The sequence below is a fragment of the Oncorhynchus kisutch genome, linkage group LG16 (assembly GCF_002021735.2).
Source record: "Oncorhynchus kisutch isolate 150728-3 linkage group LG16, Okis_V2, whole genome shotgun sequence".
Lineage (NCBI taxonomy): Eukaryota > Metazoa > Chordata > Actinopteri > Salmoniformes > Salmonidae > Oncorhynchus > Oncorhynchus kisutch.
The window spans coordinates 3,811,795-3,834,294 of NC_034189.2; the positions used below are offsets into that span (position 1 = coordinate 3,811,795).

At 48.8% G+C, this 22,500-nt stretch overlaps 2 protein-coding genes across 5 annotated transcripts in view; one reads left to right on the plus strand and one right to left on the minus strand.

Moving 5' to 3' along the window:
* Positions 1 to 19: 19 nt before the first annotated feature.
* On the plus strand, positions 20 to 18,677 carry LOC109884059 (mothers against decapentaplegic homolog 1). 4 transcript variants are annotated; one of them, XM_031791608.1, is made up of 8 exons: positions 21 to 486; positions 564 to 779; positions 3,406 to 3,687; positions 5,061 to 5,162; positions 5,273 to 5,494; positions 14,193 to 14,353; positions 14,961 to 15,056; positions 16,764 to 18,677. In XM_031791608.1, exons 1-8 carry the CDS (start codon positions 303 to 305, stop codon positions 16,905 to 16,907), a joined length of 1,407 nt encoding a protein of 468 aa, XP_031647468.1. In that variant the 5' UTR covers positions 21 to 302; the 3' UTR covers positions 16,908 to 18,677. The 4 variants fall into 4 exon arrangements, with proteins under 4 accessions (XP_031647470.1, XP_031647469.1, XP_031647468.1 ...); XM_031791607.1 differs by having other exon boundaries at positions 22 to 486; positions 5,043 to 5,162; XM_031791610.1 differs by lacking the exons at positions 14,193 to 14,353; positions 14,961 to 15,056; positions 16,764 to 18,677 and adding an exon at positions 13,514 to 14,186 and having other exon boundaries at positions 20 to 486; positions 5,043 to 5,162.
* Positions 18,678 to 22,039: 3,362 nt separating this feature from the next.
* LOC109884060 (zinc finger protein 827) overlaps positions 22,040 to 22,500 on the minus strand; it is a 27,081-nt gene continuing 26,620 nt past the window's right edge. The window contains exon 9 of the mRNA XM_031791611.1: positions 22,040 to 22,500. This exon is cut by the window's right edge and continues 1,188 nt beyond it. The gene's annotated coding sequence lies outside the window, so the exon portion shown is untranslated.

A 22,500-nucleotide genomic window follows, 5' to 3' on the forward strand; every position in this document is an offset into this window, starting at 1 on the left:
CTCTCTCTCTCTCTCACATGTGCTGTCTGTCTCTCTCTCTCAGGTGTGCTGTAAGGTGTGACAGCCTGATCTGGTCCTACGACTGCCCAACACAACTGGCCGACCTAGATCCCTCCGTGCAGTAACACTCTACAGGCCAGAGGCTAGCTAGGGCACAACAACACAGAGTGTGATCCTCTCCACACTACTTAGTGTGCATCTGTATGTGACTGAGAGGGAGATACTGAGTACCCGTGTGTGACTGTACTGTATTTGAGGATATTCTCCCAGAGGACCCAGTCCTTCCCTACGTCGTCATCAAGATGAACGTGACGTCGCTATTCTCCTTCACCAGCCCGGCGGTGAAGAGGCTGCTGGGATGGAAACAGGGGGATGAAGAGGAGAAGTGGGCGGAGAAGGCAGTGGACGCCCTAGTGAAGAAACTGAAGAAGAGGAAGGGAACGATGGAGGAGCTGGAGAAGGCTCTCAGCTGTCCCGGACAGCCCAGTGAGTGGTCTAGTGGGGGGAATGTGTAAGAGTGTGTGTGTGTGTGTGTCTCTAAATCCTCTCCCCTCTCCCACCAGGTAAGTGTGTGACCATCCCTCGGTCGTTGGACGGTCGTCTCCAGGTATCCCATCGTAAAGGTCTCCCCCACGTCATCTACTGCAGAGTGTGGAGGTGGCCCGACCTACAGTCTCATCACGAACTCAAGGCCTTGGAGTGCTGCCAATTCCCCTTCACGGCCAAACACAAAGATGTCTGTATCAACCCCTACCACTATAAGAGAGTGGACAGTCCTAGTGAGTATACACTGACCCCTAGTGAGTATACACTGACCCTAGTGAGGTTACACTGCCCCCCTAGTGAGGTTACACTGCCCCCCTAGTGAGGTTACACTGCCCCCCTAGTGAGGTTACACTGCCCCCCTAGTGAGGTTACAACTGCCCCCCTAGTGAGGTTACACTGCCCCCCTAGTGAGGTTACACTGCCCCCCTAGTGAGGTTACACTGCCCCCCTAGTGAGGTTACAACTGCCCCCCTAGTGAGGTTACACTGCCCCCCTAGTGAGGTTACACTGCCCCCCCTAGTGAGGTTACACTGTCCCGAGGTTACACTGTCCCCCTAGTGAGGTTACACTGTCCCCCTAGTGAGGTTACACTGTCCCCCTAGTGAGGTTACACTGTCCCCCTAGTGAGGTTACACTGTCCCCCTAGTGAGGTTACACTGTCCCCTAGTGAGGTTACACTGTCCCCCTAGTGAGGTTACACTGTCCCCCTAGTGAGGTTACACTGCCCCCCTAGTGAGGTTACACTGCCCCCCTAGTGAGGTTACACTGCCCCCCTAGTGAGGTTACACTGCCCCCCTAGTGAGGTTACACTGCCCCCCCTAGTGAGGTTACACTGCCCCCCTAGTGAGGTTACACTGCCCCCCTAGTGAGGTTACACTGACCCCCTAGTGAGGTTACACTGACCCCTAGTGAGGTTACACTGACCCCTACCACTACAAGAAATTGGACAGCCCTAGTAAGTATAAGGTAGGGGGGGTGTGGTGGTATATGGCCGGAGGGGGTGTGGTGGTATGAGGCCGGAGGCAGGAGGGGGTGTGGTGGTATATGGCCGGAGGGGGTGTGGTGGTATGAGGCCGGAGGCAGGAGGGGGTGTGGTGGTATATGGCCGGAGGGGGTGTGGTGGTATGAGGCAGGAGGGGGTGTGGTGGTATATGGCCGGAGGGGGTGTGGTGGTATGAGGCAGGAGGGGGTGTGGTGGTATATGGCCGGAGGGGGTGTGGTGGTATGAGGCAGGAGGGGGTGTGGTGGTATGAGGCAGGAGGGGGGTGTGGTGGTATATGGCCGGAGGGGGGTGTGGTGGTATATGGCCGGAGGGGGGTGTGGTGGTATATGGCCGGAGGGGGGTGTGGTGGTATATGGCCGGAGGGGGGTGTGGTGGTATATGGCCGGAGGGGGGTGTGGTGGTATATGGCCGGAGGGGGGTGTGGTGGTATATGGCCGGAGGGGGGTGTGGTGGTATATGGCCGGAGGGGGGTGTGGTGGTATATGGCCGGAGGGGGGTGTGGTGGTATATGGCCGGAGGGGGGTGTGGTGGTATATGGCCGGAGGGGGGTGTGGTGGTATATGGCCGGAGGGGGGTGTGGTGGTATATGGCCGGAGGGGGGGGTGTGGTGGTATATGGCCGGAGGGGGGTGTGGTGGTATATGGCCGGAGGGGGAGTGGTGGTATAAGGCCGGAGGGAGTAAATGGCCACTAAATTGACAAAAGTGTGTGGACCTCTCTTTGTGCACGGGGGCATTGTCATGCTGAAACAGGAAAGGGACCCAGCGGATGCCAGGGGAACGCTACCTGCCCCAATGAAAAGTGCCAACTATACAGTTTCCTCCTCCACCAAACTTTACAGTTGCCACTATGCATTTGGGGCAGGTAGCGTTCTCCTGGCATCCCCCAAACCCAGATTAGTCCGCCGGACTGCCAGATGGTGAAGTGTGATCGATCACTCCAGAGAACTGCTCCAGAGTCCAATGGCGGTGAGCTTTACACCTCTCCAGCCAATGCTTGGCATTGAGCATGGTGATCTTAGGCTTGTGTGCGGCTGCTCGGCCATGGAAACCCATTTCATGAAGCTCCCGATGAACAGTTCTTGTGCTGACGTTGCTTCCAGAGGCAGTTTGGGAACTCAGTAGTGAGGGTTGCAACCGAGGACAGACAATATTTATACGCTTCAGCACTCTGCGGTCCCGTTCTGTGAGCTTGTGTGGCCTACCTCTTCTCGGCTGAGCCGTTGTTGCTCCTAGACATTTCCACTTCACAATAACAGCACTTACAGTTGACCGGGGTAAGCTCTAGCAGGGCAGAAATTTGACGAACTGACTTGTTGCAAAGGTGGCATCCTAAGACAGTGCCACGTTATAAGTCACTGAGCTCTTCAGTAAGGCCATTCTACTGCCAATGTTTGTCTATGGAGATTGCATGTCAGCAACGGGTGTGGCTGAAATAGCCAAAGCCACTAATTTGAAGCGGTGTCCACATACCTTTGTGTATATACAATGTACCACGGCTAAGGGCTGTTCTTACCCACGATGCAACTCAGAGTGGCTGGATACAGCCCTTAGCCGTGGTATATTGGCCACATACCACAAACCCCCGAGGTGCCTTATTGTTATTATAAATTAGTTACCAACATAATTAGAGCAGTAAAAATAAATGTTTTTGTCATACCCCGTGGTATACGGTCTGATATACCACCGCTTTCAGCCAATCAGCATTCAGAGCTCGAACAGCCCAGTTTATAATAACAAGTATACTATCTGAAATTGACCTCTACAAGGCTTTAGCTGTATGGAAATAGAGCCAGCTTGCCTTTATTGATAAGGGACTGACACCTCCCTCCTCCCCCTCTCTCTGCCCCCTCCTCAGTGCTGCCCCCTGTCCTGGTCCCTAGGAACAGCGACCTCACAGCGAGGCCGGGGATGCAGCCCCGTTACCATGGCGCCATCGACCAGAACGAGCCTCTCATGCCCCACAACGCCACTTTCCCAGAATCCTTCCCTCCAGGCGGGGGCGGCAACGGAGGGTTGGCGTTCCCTTGTTCCCCTGGCAACAGCTTCCCCAGTTCGCCTGGCAGTGGGTCCAGCAGTATCTCCGCGTTCCCCCACTCCCCACTTAGCTCCGACCCAGACAGCCCCTTCCATGTCCCGGGTAAGACTGGTTCCGAGCTGGCTCACCTCTGGAGCCCTCTCTTTCCTCCCCCTCTCTCCTCTCTTTCCTCCCCCTCTCTCCTCTCTTTCCTCTCTTTCCTCCCCCTCTCTTTCTTCTCTCCTCTCTTTCCTCCCCCTCTCTCCTCTCTTTCCTCTCTCCTCTCTTTCCTCCCCCTCTCTCCTCTTTCCTCTCTCCTCTCTTTCCTCTCATTCCTCCCCCTCTTTCCTCTCTTTCCTCCCCCTCTTTCCTCTCTTTACTCCCCCTCTCTCCTCTCTTTCCTCCCCCTCTCTCCTCTCTCTCCTCTCTTTCCTCTCTCCTCTCTTTCCCCTCTCCTCTCTCTTTCCTCCCCCCTCTCCTCTCTCTTTCCCCTCTCCTCTCTCTTTCCTCCCCCCCTCTCCTCTCTCTTTCCTCCCCCCCTCTCCTCTCTCTTTCCTCCCCCCCTCTCCTCTCTCTTTCCTCCCCCCCTCTCCTCTCTCTTTCCTCCCCCCCTCTCCTCTCTCTTCCTCCCCCCTCCTCTCTCTTTCCTCCCCCTCTCCTCTCTCTTCCCCCCCTCTCCTCTCTTTCCTCCCCTCCTCTCTTTCCTCTCCTCTCTTTCCTCACCCCCTCTCCTCTCTTTCCTCCCTCTCTTTCCTCCCCCCCTCTCCTCTCTTTCCTCCCTCTCTTTCCTCCCCCCCCTCTCCTCTCTTTCCTCTCCTCTCTTTCCTCCCCCCCTCTCCTCTCTTTCCTCTCCTCTCTTTCCTCCCCCCCTCTCCTCTCTTTCCTCTCCTCTCTTTCCTCCCCCCCTCTCCTCTCTTTCCTCTCTCTTTCCTCCCCCATCTCCTCTCTTTCCTCCCCCATCTCCTCTCTTTCCTCTCTTTCCCCCTCTTTCCCCCTCTTTCCTCTCTTTCCTCCCCCCTCTCTCCTCTCTTTCCTCCCCCCTCTCTCCTCTCTTTCTTTCCTCCCTCTCTCCTCTCTTTCCTCTCCTCTCTTTCCTTCCTCTCCTCTCTTTCCTCCCTCTCTCCTCTCTTTCCTCCCTCTCTCCTCTCTTTCCTCTCCTCTCTTTCCTCTCCTCTCTTTCCTCTCCTCTCTTTCCTCCCTCTTTCCTCTCCTCTCTTTCCTCCTCCTCTCCTCTCTTTCCTCTCCTCTCTTTCCTCCCTCTCTCCTCTCTTTCCTCTCCTCTCTTTCCTCTCCTCTCTTTCCTCCCTCTCTCCTCTCTTTCCTCTCCCCTCTCTTTCCTCCCCCTCTCTTTCCCCCCCCTCTCTCTCCTCTCCTCTCTGCAGCTTACCTGGAGCGTCTTACTCTATACAGCTGTGTTCAATTAGTTTTCTATGCCGTAGGTTGTTGTGTTGGCTAATAAATGGTGTGTTGTAACACAGCTGACACCCCGCCCCCAGCCTACATGCCTCCAGATGATTATCTGATTCAGGACTGCACCCAGCCAATGGAAACTAACCTCCTCGCCATGCCAACCGGCCTAGATACCAACAACAGGCCAGGTAACCACAGAAACGCAGTATGCCCATAGACATTAATATCCGCTCTTCCTGCCTCTCTCTAGATGTCTCTCAATAACCTCCTCTCTGTCTCTGTCTCTCTCTCTCTCTAGATGTTCAGCCAGTAGCTTACGAGGAACCAAAACACTGGTGTTCTATAGTGTACTATGAGCTGAATAACCGCGTGGGTGAGGCGTACCTGGCGTCAGACTCCAGTGTTCTGGTCGACGGCTTCACCGACCCGTCCAATAACCGCAACCGCTTCTGCCTCGGCCTGCTGTCTAACGTCAACCGCAACTCGACCATAGAGAACACACGCAGGCACATCGGCAAAGGTGAGACTCGAGAGTTTAGCTTTAGAAATATTGGTGAGACTGTGGCTATGGCAACAGGGAAGACCCTTCCACTAGATGTTGGAACGTTGCTGCGGGGGGGGACATGCTTCCATTCAGCCACAAGAGCCTTAGTGAGTTCGGGCACTGACGTTGGGGGTGATTAGGCCTGGCTCGCAGTCGGCGTCCCAATTCATCCTAAAGGTGTTCGATGGGTTTGAGGTCAGGGCTCCATTTTGTTATTTTCCTACGGGCTAAATCCTAGAGGAAAACCTGGTTCAGTCTGCTTTCCAACAGACACTGGGAGATGAATTCACCTTTCAGCAGGACAATAACCTAAAACACAAGGACAAATCTACACGGTAGTTGCAAACCAAGAAGACTGTGAATGTTCCTGAGTAGCCGAGTTACAGCTTTGACATAAATCTGCTTGAAAATGGTTGTCTAGCAACGATCAACAACCAATTTGACAGAGTTTTTAAAATAATAATGGGCAAATATTGTACAATCCAGGTGTACAAACCTCTTAGAGACCGACCCAGAAAGACTCACAGCTCTTAGAGACCGACCCAGAAAGACTCACAGCTGTTAGAGACTGACCCTGAAAGACTCACAGCTCGTAGAGACTGACCCAGAAAGACTCACAGCTCGTAGAGACTGACCCGGAAAGACTCACAGCTCTTAGAGACTGACCCGGAAAGACTCACAGCTCTTAGAGCCTGACCCAGAAAGACTCACAGCTCTTAGAGCCTGACCCAGAAAGACTCACAGCTCTTAGAGACTTACCCAGAAAGACTCACAGCTCTTAGAGACTGACCCAGAAAGACTCACAGCTCTTAGAGCCTGACCCGGAAAGACTCACAGCTCTTAGAGACTGACCCAGAAAGACTCACAGCTCTTAGAGACTGACCCGGAAAGACTCACAGCTCTTAGAGACTGACCCAGAAAGACTCACAGCTCTTAGAGACTGACCCAGAAAGACTCACAGCTCTTAGAGACTGACCCAGAAAGACTCACAGCTCTTAGACTGACCCAGAAAGACTCACAGCTCTTAGACTGACCCAGAAAGACTCACAGCTCTTAGAGACTGACCCAGAAAGACACACAGCTGTAATAGCTTTCTAACACGTATTGACTAAAATGTAAAATACATTGCTGTGAAAATGTATTTCCCCCACTTTCAGATTTTCTCTATTTCTGAATATTTTTGATACAAAATGTTATCAGATCTTCAACCAGAACCTAATATTAGATCAAGGGAACTTGACTTTACAAATAACAACAATAAAATGGATACTTTATTTAATGAACAAAGTTATGCAAAACCCAATTCCCCCTCTGGTTCTCCTTTAGCTGCAACGACTCCAACCAAACACTTCCTGTAGTTGTTGACCAACCAAACACTTCCTGTAGTTGTTGACCAGTCTCTCACGTCTCTGTGGAGGAGTTTACTGTAGCAGCAATGACTCCAACCAACCACTTCCTGTAGTTGTTGACCAGTCTTTCACGTCTCTGTGGAGGAGTTTACTGTAGCAGCAATGACTCCAACCAACCACTTCTTGTAGTTGTTGACCAACCAAACACTTCCTGTAGTTGTTGACCAACCAACCACTTCCTGTAGTTGTTGACCAACCAACCACTTCCTGTAGTTGTGGACCAACCAATCACTTCCTGTAGTTGTGGACCAACCAATCACTTCCTGTAGTTGTGGACCAACCAAGCACTTCCTGTAGTTGTGGACCAACCAAGCACTTCCTGTAGTTGTGGACCAACCAAGCACTTCCTGTAGTTGTGGACCAACCAAGCACTTCCTGTAGTTGTGGACCAGTCTCTCACGTCGCTGTGGAGGAAGTTTGACACACTGTCAAGCTCTGCCACAACATCTCAATTGAGTTTAGGTATGGACTTTGACTAAGGCTTCTATTAAGGCAAGTTGTCCAGGTCCTGAGGCAGCAAAGCATCCCCAAACCATCACACTACCACCACCATGCTGACCCCAAACCATTACACTACCACCAAATCAAATCAAATCAAATCCAATTTATTTATATAGCCCTTCGTACATCAGCTGGTCTCTCAAAGTGCTGTACAGAAACCCAGCCTAAAACCCCAAACAGCAAGCAATGCAGGTGGAGAAGCACGGTGGCTAGGAAAAACTCCCTAGAAAGGCCAATACCTAGGAAGAAACCTAGAGAGGAACCAGGCTATGTGGGGTGGCCAGTCCTCTTCTGGCTGTGCCGGGTGGAGATTATAACAGAACATGGTCAAGATGTTCAATGTTCATAAATGACCAGCATGGTCATGGTCACCACCATGCTGACCCCAAACCATCACACTAGCACCGCCATGCTGACCCCAAACCACCACACTACCACCACCATGCTGACCACAAACCATCACACTACAACCATGCTGACCCCAAATCATCACACTACAACCATGCTGACCCCAAACCATCACACTAGCACCGCCATGCTGACCCCAAACCATCACACTACCACCATGCTGACCACAAACCATCACACTACAACCATGCTGACCACAAACCATCACACTACAACCATGCTGACCACAAACCATCACACTACAACCATGCTGACCACAAACCATCACACTACAACCATGCTGACCCCAAATCATCACACTACAACCATGCTGACCCCAAACCATCACACTACCACCACCATGCTGAACCCAAACCATCACACTACCACCACCATGCTGGACCGAAACCATCACTCTACCACCACCATGCTGACCCCAAACCATCACTCTACCACCACCATGCTGGACCCAAACCATCACTCTACCACCACCATGCTGACCCCAAACCATCACACTACCACCACCATGCTGACCCCAAACCACCACACTACCACCACCATGCTAACCCCAAACCATCACACTACCATCACACTACCACCACCATGCTGACCCCAAACCATCACACTACCACCACCATGCTGACCCCAAACCATCACACTACCATCACACTACCACCACCATGCTGACCCCAAACCATCACACTACCACCACCATGCTGACCCCAAACCATCACACTACCATCACACTACCACCACCATGCTGAACCCAAACCATCACACTACCACCACCATGCTGACCCCAAACCATCACACTACCACCACCACCATGCTGACCCCAAACCATCACATTACCACCACCATGCTGACCCCAAACCATCACACTACCATCACACTACCACCACCATGCTGACCCCAAACCATCACACTACCACCACCATGCTGACCCCAAACCATCACACTACCACCACCACCATGCTGACCCCAAACCATCACATTACCACCACCATGCTGACCCCAAACCATCACACTACCACCACCATGCTGACCCCAAACCATCACACTACCACCAGCATGCTGACCCCAAACCATTACACCACCACCACCATGCTGACCCCAAACCATCCCACTACCACCACCATGCTGACCCCAAACCATCAAACTACCACCACCATGCTGACCCCAAACCATCACACTACCACCGCCATGCTGACCCCAAACCATCACACTACCACCGCCATGCTGGACCCCAAACCATCACACTACCACCGCCATGCTGGACCCCAAACCATCACACTACCACCGCCACGCTGGACCCCAAACCATCACACTACCACCACCATGCTAACCCCAAACCATCACACTACCACCACCATGCTGACCCCAAACCATCACACTACCACCACCATGCTAACCCCAAACATCACACTACCATCACACTACCACCACCATGCTGACCGCAAACCATCACACTACCACCACCATGCTGACCCCAAACCATCACACTACTACCACCACCTTGCTGACCCCAAACCATCACACTACTACCACCACCATGCTGACCCCAAACCATCACACTACCACCACCATGCTGACCCCAAACCATCACACTACCACCACCATGCTGACCCCAAACCATCACACTACCACCACCATGCTGACCCCAAACCATCACACTACTACCACCACCATGCTGACCCCAAATCATCACACTACAACCATGCTGACCCCAAACCATCACACTACCACCACTATGCTGGACCCAAACCATCACTCTACCACCACCATGCTGACCCCAAACCATCACACTACTACCACCACCATGCTGACCCCAAACCATCACACTACTACCACCACCATGTTTACCCCAAACCATCAGACTACCACCACCATGCTGACCCCAAACCATCAGACTACCACCACCATGCTGACCCCAAACCATTACACCACCACCACCATGTTGACCCCAAACCATCACACTACCACCACCACCATGTTGACCCCAAACCATCACACTACCACCACCACCATGCTGACCCCAAACCATCACACTACCACCACCACCATGCTGACCCCAAACCATCACACTACCACCACCACCATGCTGACCCCAAACCATCACACTACCACCACCATGCTGACCCCAAACCATCACACTACCACCACCACCATGCTGACCCCAAACCATCACACTACCACCATGCTGACCCCAAATCATCACACTACCACCATGCTGACCCCAAATCATCACACTACCACCACCATGCTGACCCCAAACCATCACACTACCACCACCATGCTGGACCCAAACCATCACTCTACCACCACCATGCTGACCCCAAACCATCACACTACCACCACCATGCTGACCCCAAACCATCACACTACCACCACCATGCTGACCCCAAACCATCACACTACCACCACCATGCTGACCCCAAACCATTACACCACCACCACCATGCTGACCCCAAACCATCCCACTACCACCACCATGCTGACCCCAAACCATCAAACTACCACCACCATGCTGACCCCAAACCATCACACTACCACCACCATGCTGGACCCCAAACCATCACACCACCACCACCATGCTGACCCCAAACCATCACACTACCACCGCCATGCTGGACCCCAAACCATCACACTACCACCGCCATGCTGGACCCCAAACCATCACACTACCACCGCCACGCTGGACCCCAAACCATCACACTACCACCGCCACGCTGGACCCCAAACCATCACACTACCACCACCATGCTAACCCCAAACCATCACACTACCATCACACTACCACCACCATGCTAACCCCAAACCATCACACTACCACCACCATGCTGACCCCAAACCATCACACTACCACCACCATGCTGACCCCAAACCATCACACTACTACCACCACCTTGCTGACCCCAAACCATCACACTACTACCACCACCTTGCTGACCCCAAACCATCACACTACTACCACCACCATGCTGACCCCAAACCATCACACTACCACCACCATGCTGACCCCAAACCATCACACTACCACCACCATGCTGACCCCAAACCATCACACTACCACCACCATGCTGACCCCAAACCATCACACTACTACCACCACCATGCTGACCCCAAATCATCACACTACAACCATGCTGACCCCAAACCATCACACTACCACCACCATGCTGACCCCAAACCATCACACTACCACCACTATGCTGGACCCAAACCATCACTCTACCACCACCATGCTGACCCCAAACCATCACACTACCACCACCATGCTGACCCCAAACCATCACACTACTACCACCACCATGTTTACCCCAAACCATCAGACTACCACCACCATGCTGACCCCAAACCATCAGACTACCACCACCATGCTGACCCCAAACCATTACACCACCACCACCATGCTGACCCCAAACCATCACACTACCACCACCATGTTGACCCCAAACCATCACACTACCACCACCACCATGCTGACCCCAAACATCACACTACCACCACCACCATGCTGACCCCAAACCATCACACTACCACCACCATGCTGACCCCAAACCATCACACTACCACCACCATGCTGACCCCAAACCATCACACTACCACCACCATGCTGACCCCAAACCATCACACTACTACTACCACCACCATGCTGACCCCAAACCATCACACTACTACTACCACCACCATGCTGACCCCAAATCATCACACTACAACCATGCTGACCCCAAACCATCACACTACCACCACCATGCTGGACCCAAACCATCACTCTACCACCACCATGCTGGACCCAAACCATCACTCTACCACCACCATGCTGGACCCCAAACCATCACACTACCACCACCATGCTGACCCCAAACCATCACACTACCACCACCACGCTGGACCCCAAACCATCACACTACCATCACACTACCACCACCATGCTGACCCCAAACCATCACACTACCACCACCACCATGCTGACCCCAAACCATCACATTACCACCACCATGCTGGACCCCAAACCATCACACTACCACCACCATGCTGACCCCAAACCATTACACCACCACCACCATGCTGACCCCAAACCATCACACTACCACCACCATGCTGGACCCCAAACCATCACACTACCACCACCATGCTGGACCCCAAACCATCACACTACCACCATGCTGGACCCCAAACCATCACACTACCACCACCATGCTGACCCCAAACCATCACACTACCACCACCACGTTGGTATGAGGGATTTTACTGTAGAATGCAGTGTTTTGGTTTTCACCAGACATAATGGGACCACGTGTAACAACACCTGCACAGATCAGTACATGCGACCATCACACCTGCGGGACAGGTACAGGATGGCAACAACAACTGCCCGAGTTACACCAGGAACGCACAATCCCTCCATCAGTGCTCAGACTGTCCGCAATTGGCTGAGAGAGGCTGGACTGAGGGCTTGTAGGCCTGTTGTAAAGCATGTCCTCACCAGACATCACCGGCAACAACGTTGCCTATGGACACAAACCCACCGTTGTTGGACCATACAGGACTGTCAAGAAGTGCTCTTCACTGAAGAGTCACAGTTTTGCCTCACCAGGGGTGATGGTCGGATTCGCGTTTATCTTCGAAGGAATGAGTGTTACACAGAGGCCTGCACTCTGGAGTGGGATCGATTTGGAGGTGGAGGGACCGTCATGGTCTGGGGCGGTGTGTCACAGCATCATTGTACTGAGCTTGTTGTCATTGCAGGCAATCTCAACAGGGAAGACATCCTCCTCCCTCATGTGGTACCCTTCCTGCAGGCTCATCCTGACATGACCCTCCAGCATGACAATGCCACCAGCCATACTGCTCGTTCTGTGCGTGATTTCCTGTAAGACAGTAATGTCAGTGTTCTGCCAAGGCCAGCGAACAGCCCAATCTCAATCCCATTGAGCACGTCTGGGACCTGTTGGATCGGAGGGTGAGGGTTAGGGCCATTCCCCCCAGAAATGTCTGGGAACTTGCAGGTGCCTTGGTGGAAGAGTGGGTTAACATCTCACAGCAAGAATTGGCAAATCTGCTGCAGTCCATGAGGAGGAGATGCACTGCAGTGCTTAATGCAGCTGGTGGCCACACCAGATACTGACTGTTACTTTTGATTTCGACCCCCCCTTTGTTCAGGGACACATTATTCCATTTCTGTTAGTCACATGTCTGTGGAACTTGTTCAGTTTATGTCTCAGTTGTTGAATCTTGTTATGTTCATACAAATATTTACACATGTTAAGTTTGTTGAAAATAAACGCAGTTGATAGTTTTTTTTTTGTTTTTTTTGCTGAGTTTATTATGTTACAGTTCTTCAGGTCCCGTTGATAGTAATAGTCTCTCTAACAGAGCTCATCCGGTTTATTCTCCAGTGATTGATAGGATAGTCTCTCTAACAGAGCTCATCCAGTTTGTTCGCTAATAGAAAATGGCAGTCTATTTGTAGTCTCGTCAGGGTGCCAGCTCACCTCTTTCACAGCCACTTCCTCTTTGGAGTCCCGCGGATCAGGGCCTGGTCCGGAGTAACACGCAGAGCTGCCATCTCATTGAAGTAGACATTTTCATCAACATCAAAGTTAGTGATTGTTGCTGCTCTGATGTCCAAAGGCTGTTTTCGGTCATAGGAGACATTTTATGCATTTAAATAAAAAAATAATCCTCTCCCCAGGTGTCCACCTCTACTACGTAGGAGGTGAGGTGTATGCAGAGTGTCTGAGTGACACCAGTATCTTCATTCAGAGTCCTAACCACCCTCCTCTCCCCAGGTGTCCATCTCTACTACGTAGGAGGTGAGGTGTATGCAGAGTGTCTGAGTGACACCAGTATCTTCATTCAGAGTCCTAACCACCCTCCTCTCCCCAGGTGTCCATCTCTACTACGTAGGAGGTGAGGTGTATGCAGAGTGTCTGAGTGACACCAGTATCTTCATTCAGAGTCCTAACCACCCTCCTCTCCCCAGGTGTCCATCTCTACTACGTAGGAGGTGAGGTGTATGCAGAGTGTCTGAGTGACACCAGTATCTTCATTCAGAGTCCTAACCACCCTCCTCTCCCCAGGTGTCCACCTCTACTATGTAGGAGGTGAGGTGTATGCAGAGTGTCTGAGTGACACCAGTATCTTCATTCAGAGTCCTAACCACCCTCCTCTCCCCAGGTGTCCACCTCTACTACGTAGGAGGTGAGGTGTATGCAGAGTGTCTGAGTGACACCAGTATCTTCGTTCAGAGTCCTAACCACCCTCCTCTCCCCAGGTGTCCATCTCTACTACGTAGGAGGTGAGGTGTATGCAGAGTGTCTGAGTGACACCAGTATCTTCATTCAGAGTCCTAACCACCCTCCTCTCCCCAGGTGTCCATCTCTACTACGTAGGAGGTGAGGTGTATGCCGAGTGTCTGAGTGACACCAGTATCTTCGTTCAGAGTCGTAACTGTAACTATCATCACGGTTTCCACCCCACCACGGTGTGTAAGATCCCTAGTGGCTGCAGTCTGAAGATCTTTAACAACCAGGTAGGTAGACAGGTCACACACACACACAACGACTGGAAGGTTCCATATCTACCTCTCTCTGTCTTTCAGAGGAGAATATAATATAATTATAAACCCCACTGGTCAATAGTTTTAGAACATTCCAGAGGTTTTTATTTTTTACTATTTTCTACATTGTAGAATAACAGTGACGACATCACAACTATGAAATAACACATATGGAATCAAGTAGTAACCAAAAAAGTGTTTAATAAATCAAAATATAGTAACCAAAAAAAAAAAGTGTCAAACAAATCAAATCTTTTCTTTTGACCTTTTGACCTCATGACGCTGGTTGAGAGAATGTCAAGAGTGTGCAAAGCTGTCATCAAGGCGAAGGGTGGCTACTTTGAAGAATCTCAAATCTTTTTTGCTTACTACATGATTCCATATGTGTTATTTTATAGTTTTGATGTCTTCTATTATTCTACAATGTAGAACATAGTAAAAAATGAAGAAAAAACCCTTGAATGAGTTGGTGTGTCCTAACTTGTGACTGGTACTGTATATATACTTTATATAGTATAAGGCAGAAGACACATTTCTACCTTGTACAATTGGAATGTAAAGTTATTCTCTTCTTCACCAGGAATTTGCCCAGCTACTGGCCCAGTCAGTGAACCACGGCTTTGAGGCTGTTTACGAGCTCACCAAGATGTGTACCATACGCATGAGCTTCGTCAAGGTAAACATGGGGTCAGGGGAGGGGCTAAGGGTTACAGGTGGGCAATGTGTACCGTACGCATGAGCTTCGTCAAGGTAAACATGGGGTCAGGGGAGGGGCTAACTTGTTTTTCAACCACTCCACACATTTATTGTTAACAAACTATAGTTTTGGCAAGTCGGTTAAGGACATTAGTTTGTACATGACACAAGTCATGTTTCCAACAATTGTTTACAGACAGATGATTTCACTTATAATTCACTGTATCACAATTCCAGTGGGTCAGAAGTTTACATACACTAAGTTGACTGTGCCTTTAAACAGCTTGGAAAATTCCAGAAAATTATGTCATGGCTTTAGAAGCTTCTGATAGGCTAATTGACATCATCTGAGTCAATTGGAGGTTTACCTGTGGATGTATTTCAAGGCCTACCTTCAAACTCAATGCCTCTTTGCTTGACATCATGGGAAAATCAAAAGAAATAAGTCCTCAGAAAAAAAATTGTAGACCTCCACAAGTCTGGTTCATCCTTGGGAACAATTTCCAAACGTCTGAAGGTACCACATTCATCTGTACAAACAATAGTACACAAGTATAAACACCATGGGACCACGCAGCCGTCATACTCGTTCGGTCTCCTAGAGATGAAAGTACTTTGGTGCGAAAAGTGCAAATCCCAGAACAACAGCAAAGGACCTTGTGAAGATGCTGGAGGAAACGGGTACAAAAGTATCTATATCCACAGTAAAACGAGTCCTATATAGACACAACCTGAAAGGTCACTCAGCAAGGAAGAAGCCACTGCTACAAAACCGCCATAAAAAAGCCAGACTACAGTTTGCAACTGCACATGGGGACAAAGATCGTACTTTTTGGAACACCATCCCAACCGTGAAGCACGGTGGTGGCAGCATCATGTTGTGGGGGTGCTTTGCTGCAGGAGGGACTGGTGCACTTCACAAAATAGATGGCATCATGTGGAAGGAGAATTGTGGATATATTGAAGCAACATCTCAACACATCAGTCAGGAAGTTAAAGCTTGGTCGCAAATGGGTCTTCCAAATGGACAATGACCCCAAGGAGACTTCCGAAGTTGTGTCAAAATGGCTTAAGGACAACAAAGTCAAGGTATTGGAGTGGCCATCAGAAAGTTAACCGAAATGTTTGACCCAAGTTAAACAATTTAAAGGCAAATGCTACCTAATATTAATTGAGTGTATGTAAACTTCTGACCCACTGGGAATGTGATGAAAGAAATAAAAGCTGAAAGAAATAATTCTCTCTACTATTATTCTGACATTTCACATTCTTAAAATAAAGTGGTGATCCTAACTGACCTAAAACAGGGAATTTTTTACTAGGATTAAATGTCAGTAATTGTGAATAACTGAGTTTAAATGTATTTGGCTAAAGGTGTATGTAAACTTCCTACTTCAACTGTAGTTCCACATTGATCTGGTACTTCCTGTACATAGCTCTATTCTTGTGTATTTTAGATTATTCAACTGTGCATCGTTGGCATAAGCATTTCACGGTTAAGTCTCTACCCGTTGTTTTCGGCACGTGACAAATACAATTAGATTTGAAGGGTCAGGGGTTAACAGGTGGTCTACGAGCTCATCCCATTCTCTAGTCTTACTGTCTCTGAATGCTCAATCCTGCACGTTTTCAGTTGTGTTGTGCAGTGTACCATCTAATCGTGTGTGTGTTCCTCTTCCTCCCCCAGGGTTGGGGTGCAGAGTACCACCGCCAGGACGTGACCAGCACCCCCTGCTGGATAGAAGTGCACCTGCACGGCCCTCTACAGTGGCTGGACAAAGTCCTCACACAGATGGGCTCTCCCCATAACGCCATATCCTCCGTGTCCTAACACACACAGCCACACACACACACAGACACACAGACACACACACACACAGACACACAGACACACACACACACAGACACACACACAGACACACACACACACAGACACACACACACACACACACGCACAGGCACACACAGACACGCACAGGCACACACAGACACACACAGACACACACAGACAGACACACACAGACACACACACAGACACAACACACAGACACACACAGACACACACAGACACACACAGACACACACACAGACACACACACAGACACACACACAGACACACACACAGACACACACACAGACACACACACACAGACACACAGACACACACACAGCCTCTCCACATGTTCAAATGTTATTTTTGTAACTTCTTTTTTTATTAGTTAAAATCTGCTGAGAGAAAAAACCACAACACAACGTTATTCATCATCCCATATTACAATATCTGTCTTGACTGGAGTAGCCTAGAGAAGCAGCTATGGCTAGCTAGGCTAATTGAGGCCACGTGCTGCAATTTCTCCCCAACCCCATTCAGATGAAAACATCCGCCTTCCTATTGGTTACTCCCAACCCCATTCAGATGAAAACATCCGCCTTCCTATTGGTTACTCCCAACCCCATTCAGATGAAAACATCCGCCTTCCTATTGGTTACTCCCAACCCCATTCAGATGAAAACATCAGCCTACCTATCGGTTACTCCAACCCCATTTTTGCTAACTTTGAGTTCACATATGTTATTCCATCTTGCATTAGTGAACTCACTCCACTTGCGTCACATTGAGCCTCTTTGATTGGCCAACATAACAACAAGCTACACAGTAAAGGCTACCGGTCTTTTTTACAGGACCACATTATAAAAACTACCTTGAAAAGTTTGTGAATTATCTGATATTTCATGGTATATCCTTGTATGTAGCAATGTCACATGGGTAATTTTAATTTACCATGACCAAGCTGGACAATCAGGACTGAGGGATTATCTGGCCTCAATCGGGACCGAGACATCTGTGATCGGCTAGCACTGCCTGGCCTCAATCAGGACCGAGACATCTGTGATCGGCTAGCACTGCCTGGCCTCAATCAGGACCGAGACATCGTCTGTGATCGGCTAGCACTGCCTGGCCTCAATCAGGACTCTTCTGTGAAGGACTTAGGTAGGACACACGTGACTGTCCTCGATGAATGGTGGCTATCGAGGAGAGGAGGGACGGTCTTCCGTTCGCCTGCTAACGAATTGCCATCTCCTTGACTACCTATTGGTTTCTGGGTCACGGAGGAGAGCGGGTGGAGGATGGACTTTAGCCCAAATGAGAGAAGGCCCTTTCCAGTGCGTTTATATTCCTCTTTATATTCAGGTTATGTCCCAAATGGAACACTTGTTCCCTTTTATAGTGCACTACTTTAACCCCAATGGACCGTGGTCAATAGTAGTGGACTATAAATGTAAGAAGGGTATCATTTGGTTGTTGTGTCACTACAGTAGTATATGTTTATCTCAAATGGCCCCCTATTCCCTACATAGTGCACTACTTTAGACCAGGACCTATAGGGCACCCTATTCCCTACATAGTGCACTACTTTAGACCAGGACCTATAGGGCACCCTATTCCCTACATAGTGCACTACTTTAGACCAGGACCTATAGGGCTCTGTATAGGAAATGGGCTGCCATTACAAACAGACGTGATGTGCTGTCTGTTCCATAAACACCTGTAGTTTTTATTTTTTTTAATTGAAATAAAAAGCGAGCATTTCTTATTGGATGCGGTTTGGAGTCTGTTTTCTTCCTGCCTAGTGAATAAAGAGAAGACTGGAGAGAGAGGACTGTCTCTACGGCCAGGATCACTGTGTACGCTGTAGTGATTATCACTATGGTCAGTTTACTCTAGTGATAAACACTATGGTCAGTTGACTCTGTAGTGATTATCACTATGGTCAGTTTACTCTAGTGATAAACACTATGGTCAGTTGACTCTGTAGTGATTAACACTGGTCTGTTTTACTCTGTAGTGATTAACACTGGTCAGTTGACTCTGTAGTGATTAACACTGGTCAGTTGACTCTGTAGTGATTAACACTGATCTGTTGACTCTGTAGTGATTAACACTGGTCAGTTGACTCTGTAGTGATTAACACTGATCTGTTGACTCTGTAGTGATTAACACTGATCTGTTGACTCTAGTGATTAACACTGGTCAGTTGACTCTGTAGTGATTAACACTGGTCAGTTTACTCTGTAGTGATTAACACTGGTCTGTTTACTCTGTAGTGATTAACACTGGTCTGTTTACTCTGTAGTGATTAACACTATGGTCAGTTTACTCTGTAGTGATTAACACTGGTCAGTTGACTCTGTAGTGATTAACACTGGTCAGTTGACTCTGTAGTGATTAACACTGGTCTGTTTACTCTGTAGTGATTAACACTGGTCAGTTGACTCTGTAGTGATAAACACTGGTCTGTTTACTCTGTAGTGATTAACACTGGTCTGTTTACTCTGTAGTGATAAACACTGGTCAGTTTACTCTAGTGATTACAGAGTAAACTGACCATAGTGTTAATCACTAGAGTGGTTTTCTGATCCACACCCCTACCTTTATTTTAAAGGTGTCTGTGACCAACAGATGCATATCTGTATTCCCAGTCATGTGAAATCTATAGATTTAGGACCTAATTAATTAATTTAATTTGACATCAGTAGGGTAAAATCACTGGGGAAGCCAAGCCCCCCCCCCCCCCCCCCCCCCAAATGCCATATTACAATCTACGTGATGATTGTTGTTTGCTCTCTAACCTGTTAGTTCCTGTGTCTTGACACCCTCAACCTGTTAGTTCCTGTGTCTTGACACCCTCAACCTGTTAGTTCCTGTGTCTTGACACCCTCAACCTGTTAGTTCCTGTGTCTTGACACCCTCAACCTGTTAGTTCCTGTGTCTTGACACCCTCAACCTGTTAGTTCCTGTGTCTTGACACCCTCAACCTGTTAGTTCCTGTGTCTTGACACCCTCAACCTGTTAGTTCCTGTGTCTTGACACCCTCAACCTGTTAGTTCCTGTGTCTTGACACCCTCAACCTGTTAGTTCCTGTGTCTTGACACCCTCAACCTGTTAGTTCCTGTGTCTTGACACCCTCAACCTGTTAGTTCCTGTGTCTTGACACCCTCAACCTGTTAGTTCCTGTGTCTTGACACCCTCAACCTGTTAGTTCCTGTGTCTTGACACCCTCAACCTGTTAGTTCCTGTGTCTTGACACCATGATATGTAGTCCTGAGGCCGAGACAATAAGAAGACACAGTGTCAGAATAAATTCAACTTTTTGTTTCATCACAAAACCGGAGAGCGACATCTGTCCGATTTGGTCCACGAAACATATTTCATGTTACAGACCTACAGCAAGGTCAAGAAAGGTCATGTTTCTGACATTTTCGGACCACTAAAACAACTATTGATTAAGAAACGCAGAGAGGTACCGCAAGTCTCAAAGAAAACAGGAGCTGCCTTCACTATTCCAGCACCATTTCATCTTCAATATTTTCAACATCATCAAATCGCCTCTGCTTAGTCTAATACAGTGACAACTAAAAGATACCAGAAACTATTTAGTCCAATCAATATAAGCTAAATAGGATGTGGCTGTCCACTGTTCTGGTGTGTGTGTGTGTGTGTGTGTGTGTGTGCGCGTTTGCGCTCAAGTAGGAAAAACATGTTGACCAACACCAATGCCATACTCTTTCATGTTGTCTAAACGGTCTATGACTCTGTCATTCAGTCCACGCTTTAAGTTTGTTGTTGTCCTACCTGGATAAAATGTTTGCTCGCTAGCGTAACTTCCTTTCATGGTCAACGATACGCCACGCCGGCTAGTTAACATTAGCCTACTACATCTAGTTAGATATTGAACTTCCCTCCTCTCAGGCCAGCTAGTTAACATTAGCCTACTACATCTAGTTAGATATTGAACTTCCCTCCTCTCAGGCCAGCTAGTTAACATTAGCCTACTACATCTAGTTACATATTGAACTTCCCTCCTCTCAGGCCAGCTAGTTAACATTAGCCTACTACATCTAGTTACATATTGAACTTCCCTCCTCTCAGGCCAGCTAGTTAACATTAGCCTACTACATCTAGTTACATATTGAAATTCCCTCCTCTCAGGCCAGCTAGTTAACATTAGCCTACTACATCTAGTTACATATTGAACTTCCCTCCTCTCAGGCCAGCTAGTTAACATTAGCCTACTACATCTAGTTACATATTGAACTTCCCTCCTCTCAGGCCAGCTAGTTAACATTAGCCTACTACATCTAGTTACATATTGAACTTCCCTCCTCTCAGGCCAGCTAGTTAACATTAGCCTACTACATCTAGTTACATATTGAACTTCCCTCCGCTCAGGCCAGCTAGTTAACATTAGCCTACTACATCTAGTTACATATTGAACTTCCCTCCTCTCAGGCCAGCTAGTTAACATTAGCCTACTACATCTAGTTACATATTGAAATTCCCTCCTCTCAGGCCAGCTAGTTAACATTAGCCTACTACATCTAGTTACATATTGAACTTCCCTCCTCTCAGGCCAGCTAGTTAACATTAGCCTACTACATCTAGTTACATATTGAACTTCCCTCCTCTCAGGCCAGCTAGTTAACATTAGCCTACTACATCTAGTTACATATTGAACTTCCCTCCTCTCAGGCCAGCTAGTTAACATTAGCCTACTACATCTAGTTACATATTGAACTTCCCTCCTCTCAGGCGAGGGGCACAACAACGTATGAATTAATGGCTGAATCCCTTTGGTATCCATGAGAACAGCCCGACGACGTACTCCGGTCAGCTAAAACCTCGGATGAACTGACTCGGGAGTCGCATCAGAGACCCTGTTCAGCTACCGTGGACACATCGACGTCATCCTAATAGAACGTTAGGACAACGGGCGGAAGAGAGAACGGGCGGAAGAGACATCGGGCGGAAGAGAGAACGGGCGGGCGGAAGAGAGAACGGGCGGGCGGAAGAGACATCGGGCGGAAGAGAGAACGGGCGGGCGGAAGAGAGAAAGCAGTAACCTAGGATACGAATGTCCCGTGGAGGCCGATCAAACAGTGTACGTCAAGTGAGACAAACGTTGCAATTAAACAAAACGTTTTATTTTGTATTTATTTTTAATGATACATTATTTGTAGACATTGAGAGCTGGCTGACAAACTGTAGCCTTATTCCAAACAGCAAACCCTGTTTAGCCTTTTTTATATAAGGATAATGAAATACTGTATAAAAAAAACATTTAGACAAACCAAACATTCTGACCCGGATGCCAAAAGAAGAATGAAGAAGTATATTCATATATATTATAGTATATTCTAGTCTACGGTGTCATTATACATAAAAACAACATAATCTATAAGCCAATCAAGAGCCAGTAGAGTTTGGATATACCAACGTACAAGGCAGACATTTATACATGTAATAAAAGGATACGTCCCAAAATGGCGCCCTATTCCCTATGTAGTGCACTACTTTGGACCAGCGCCCTATGAGCCTTAGCTAAAAGTAGTGCACTATAAAGTTTGCGAAGCATAGAGGAAGT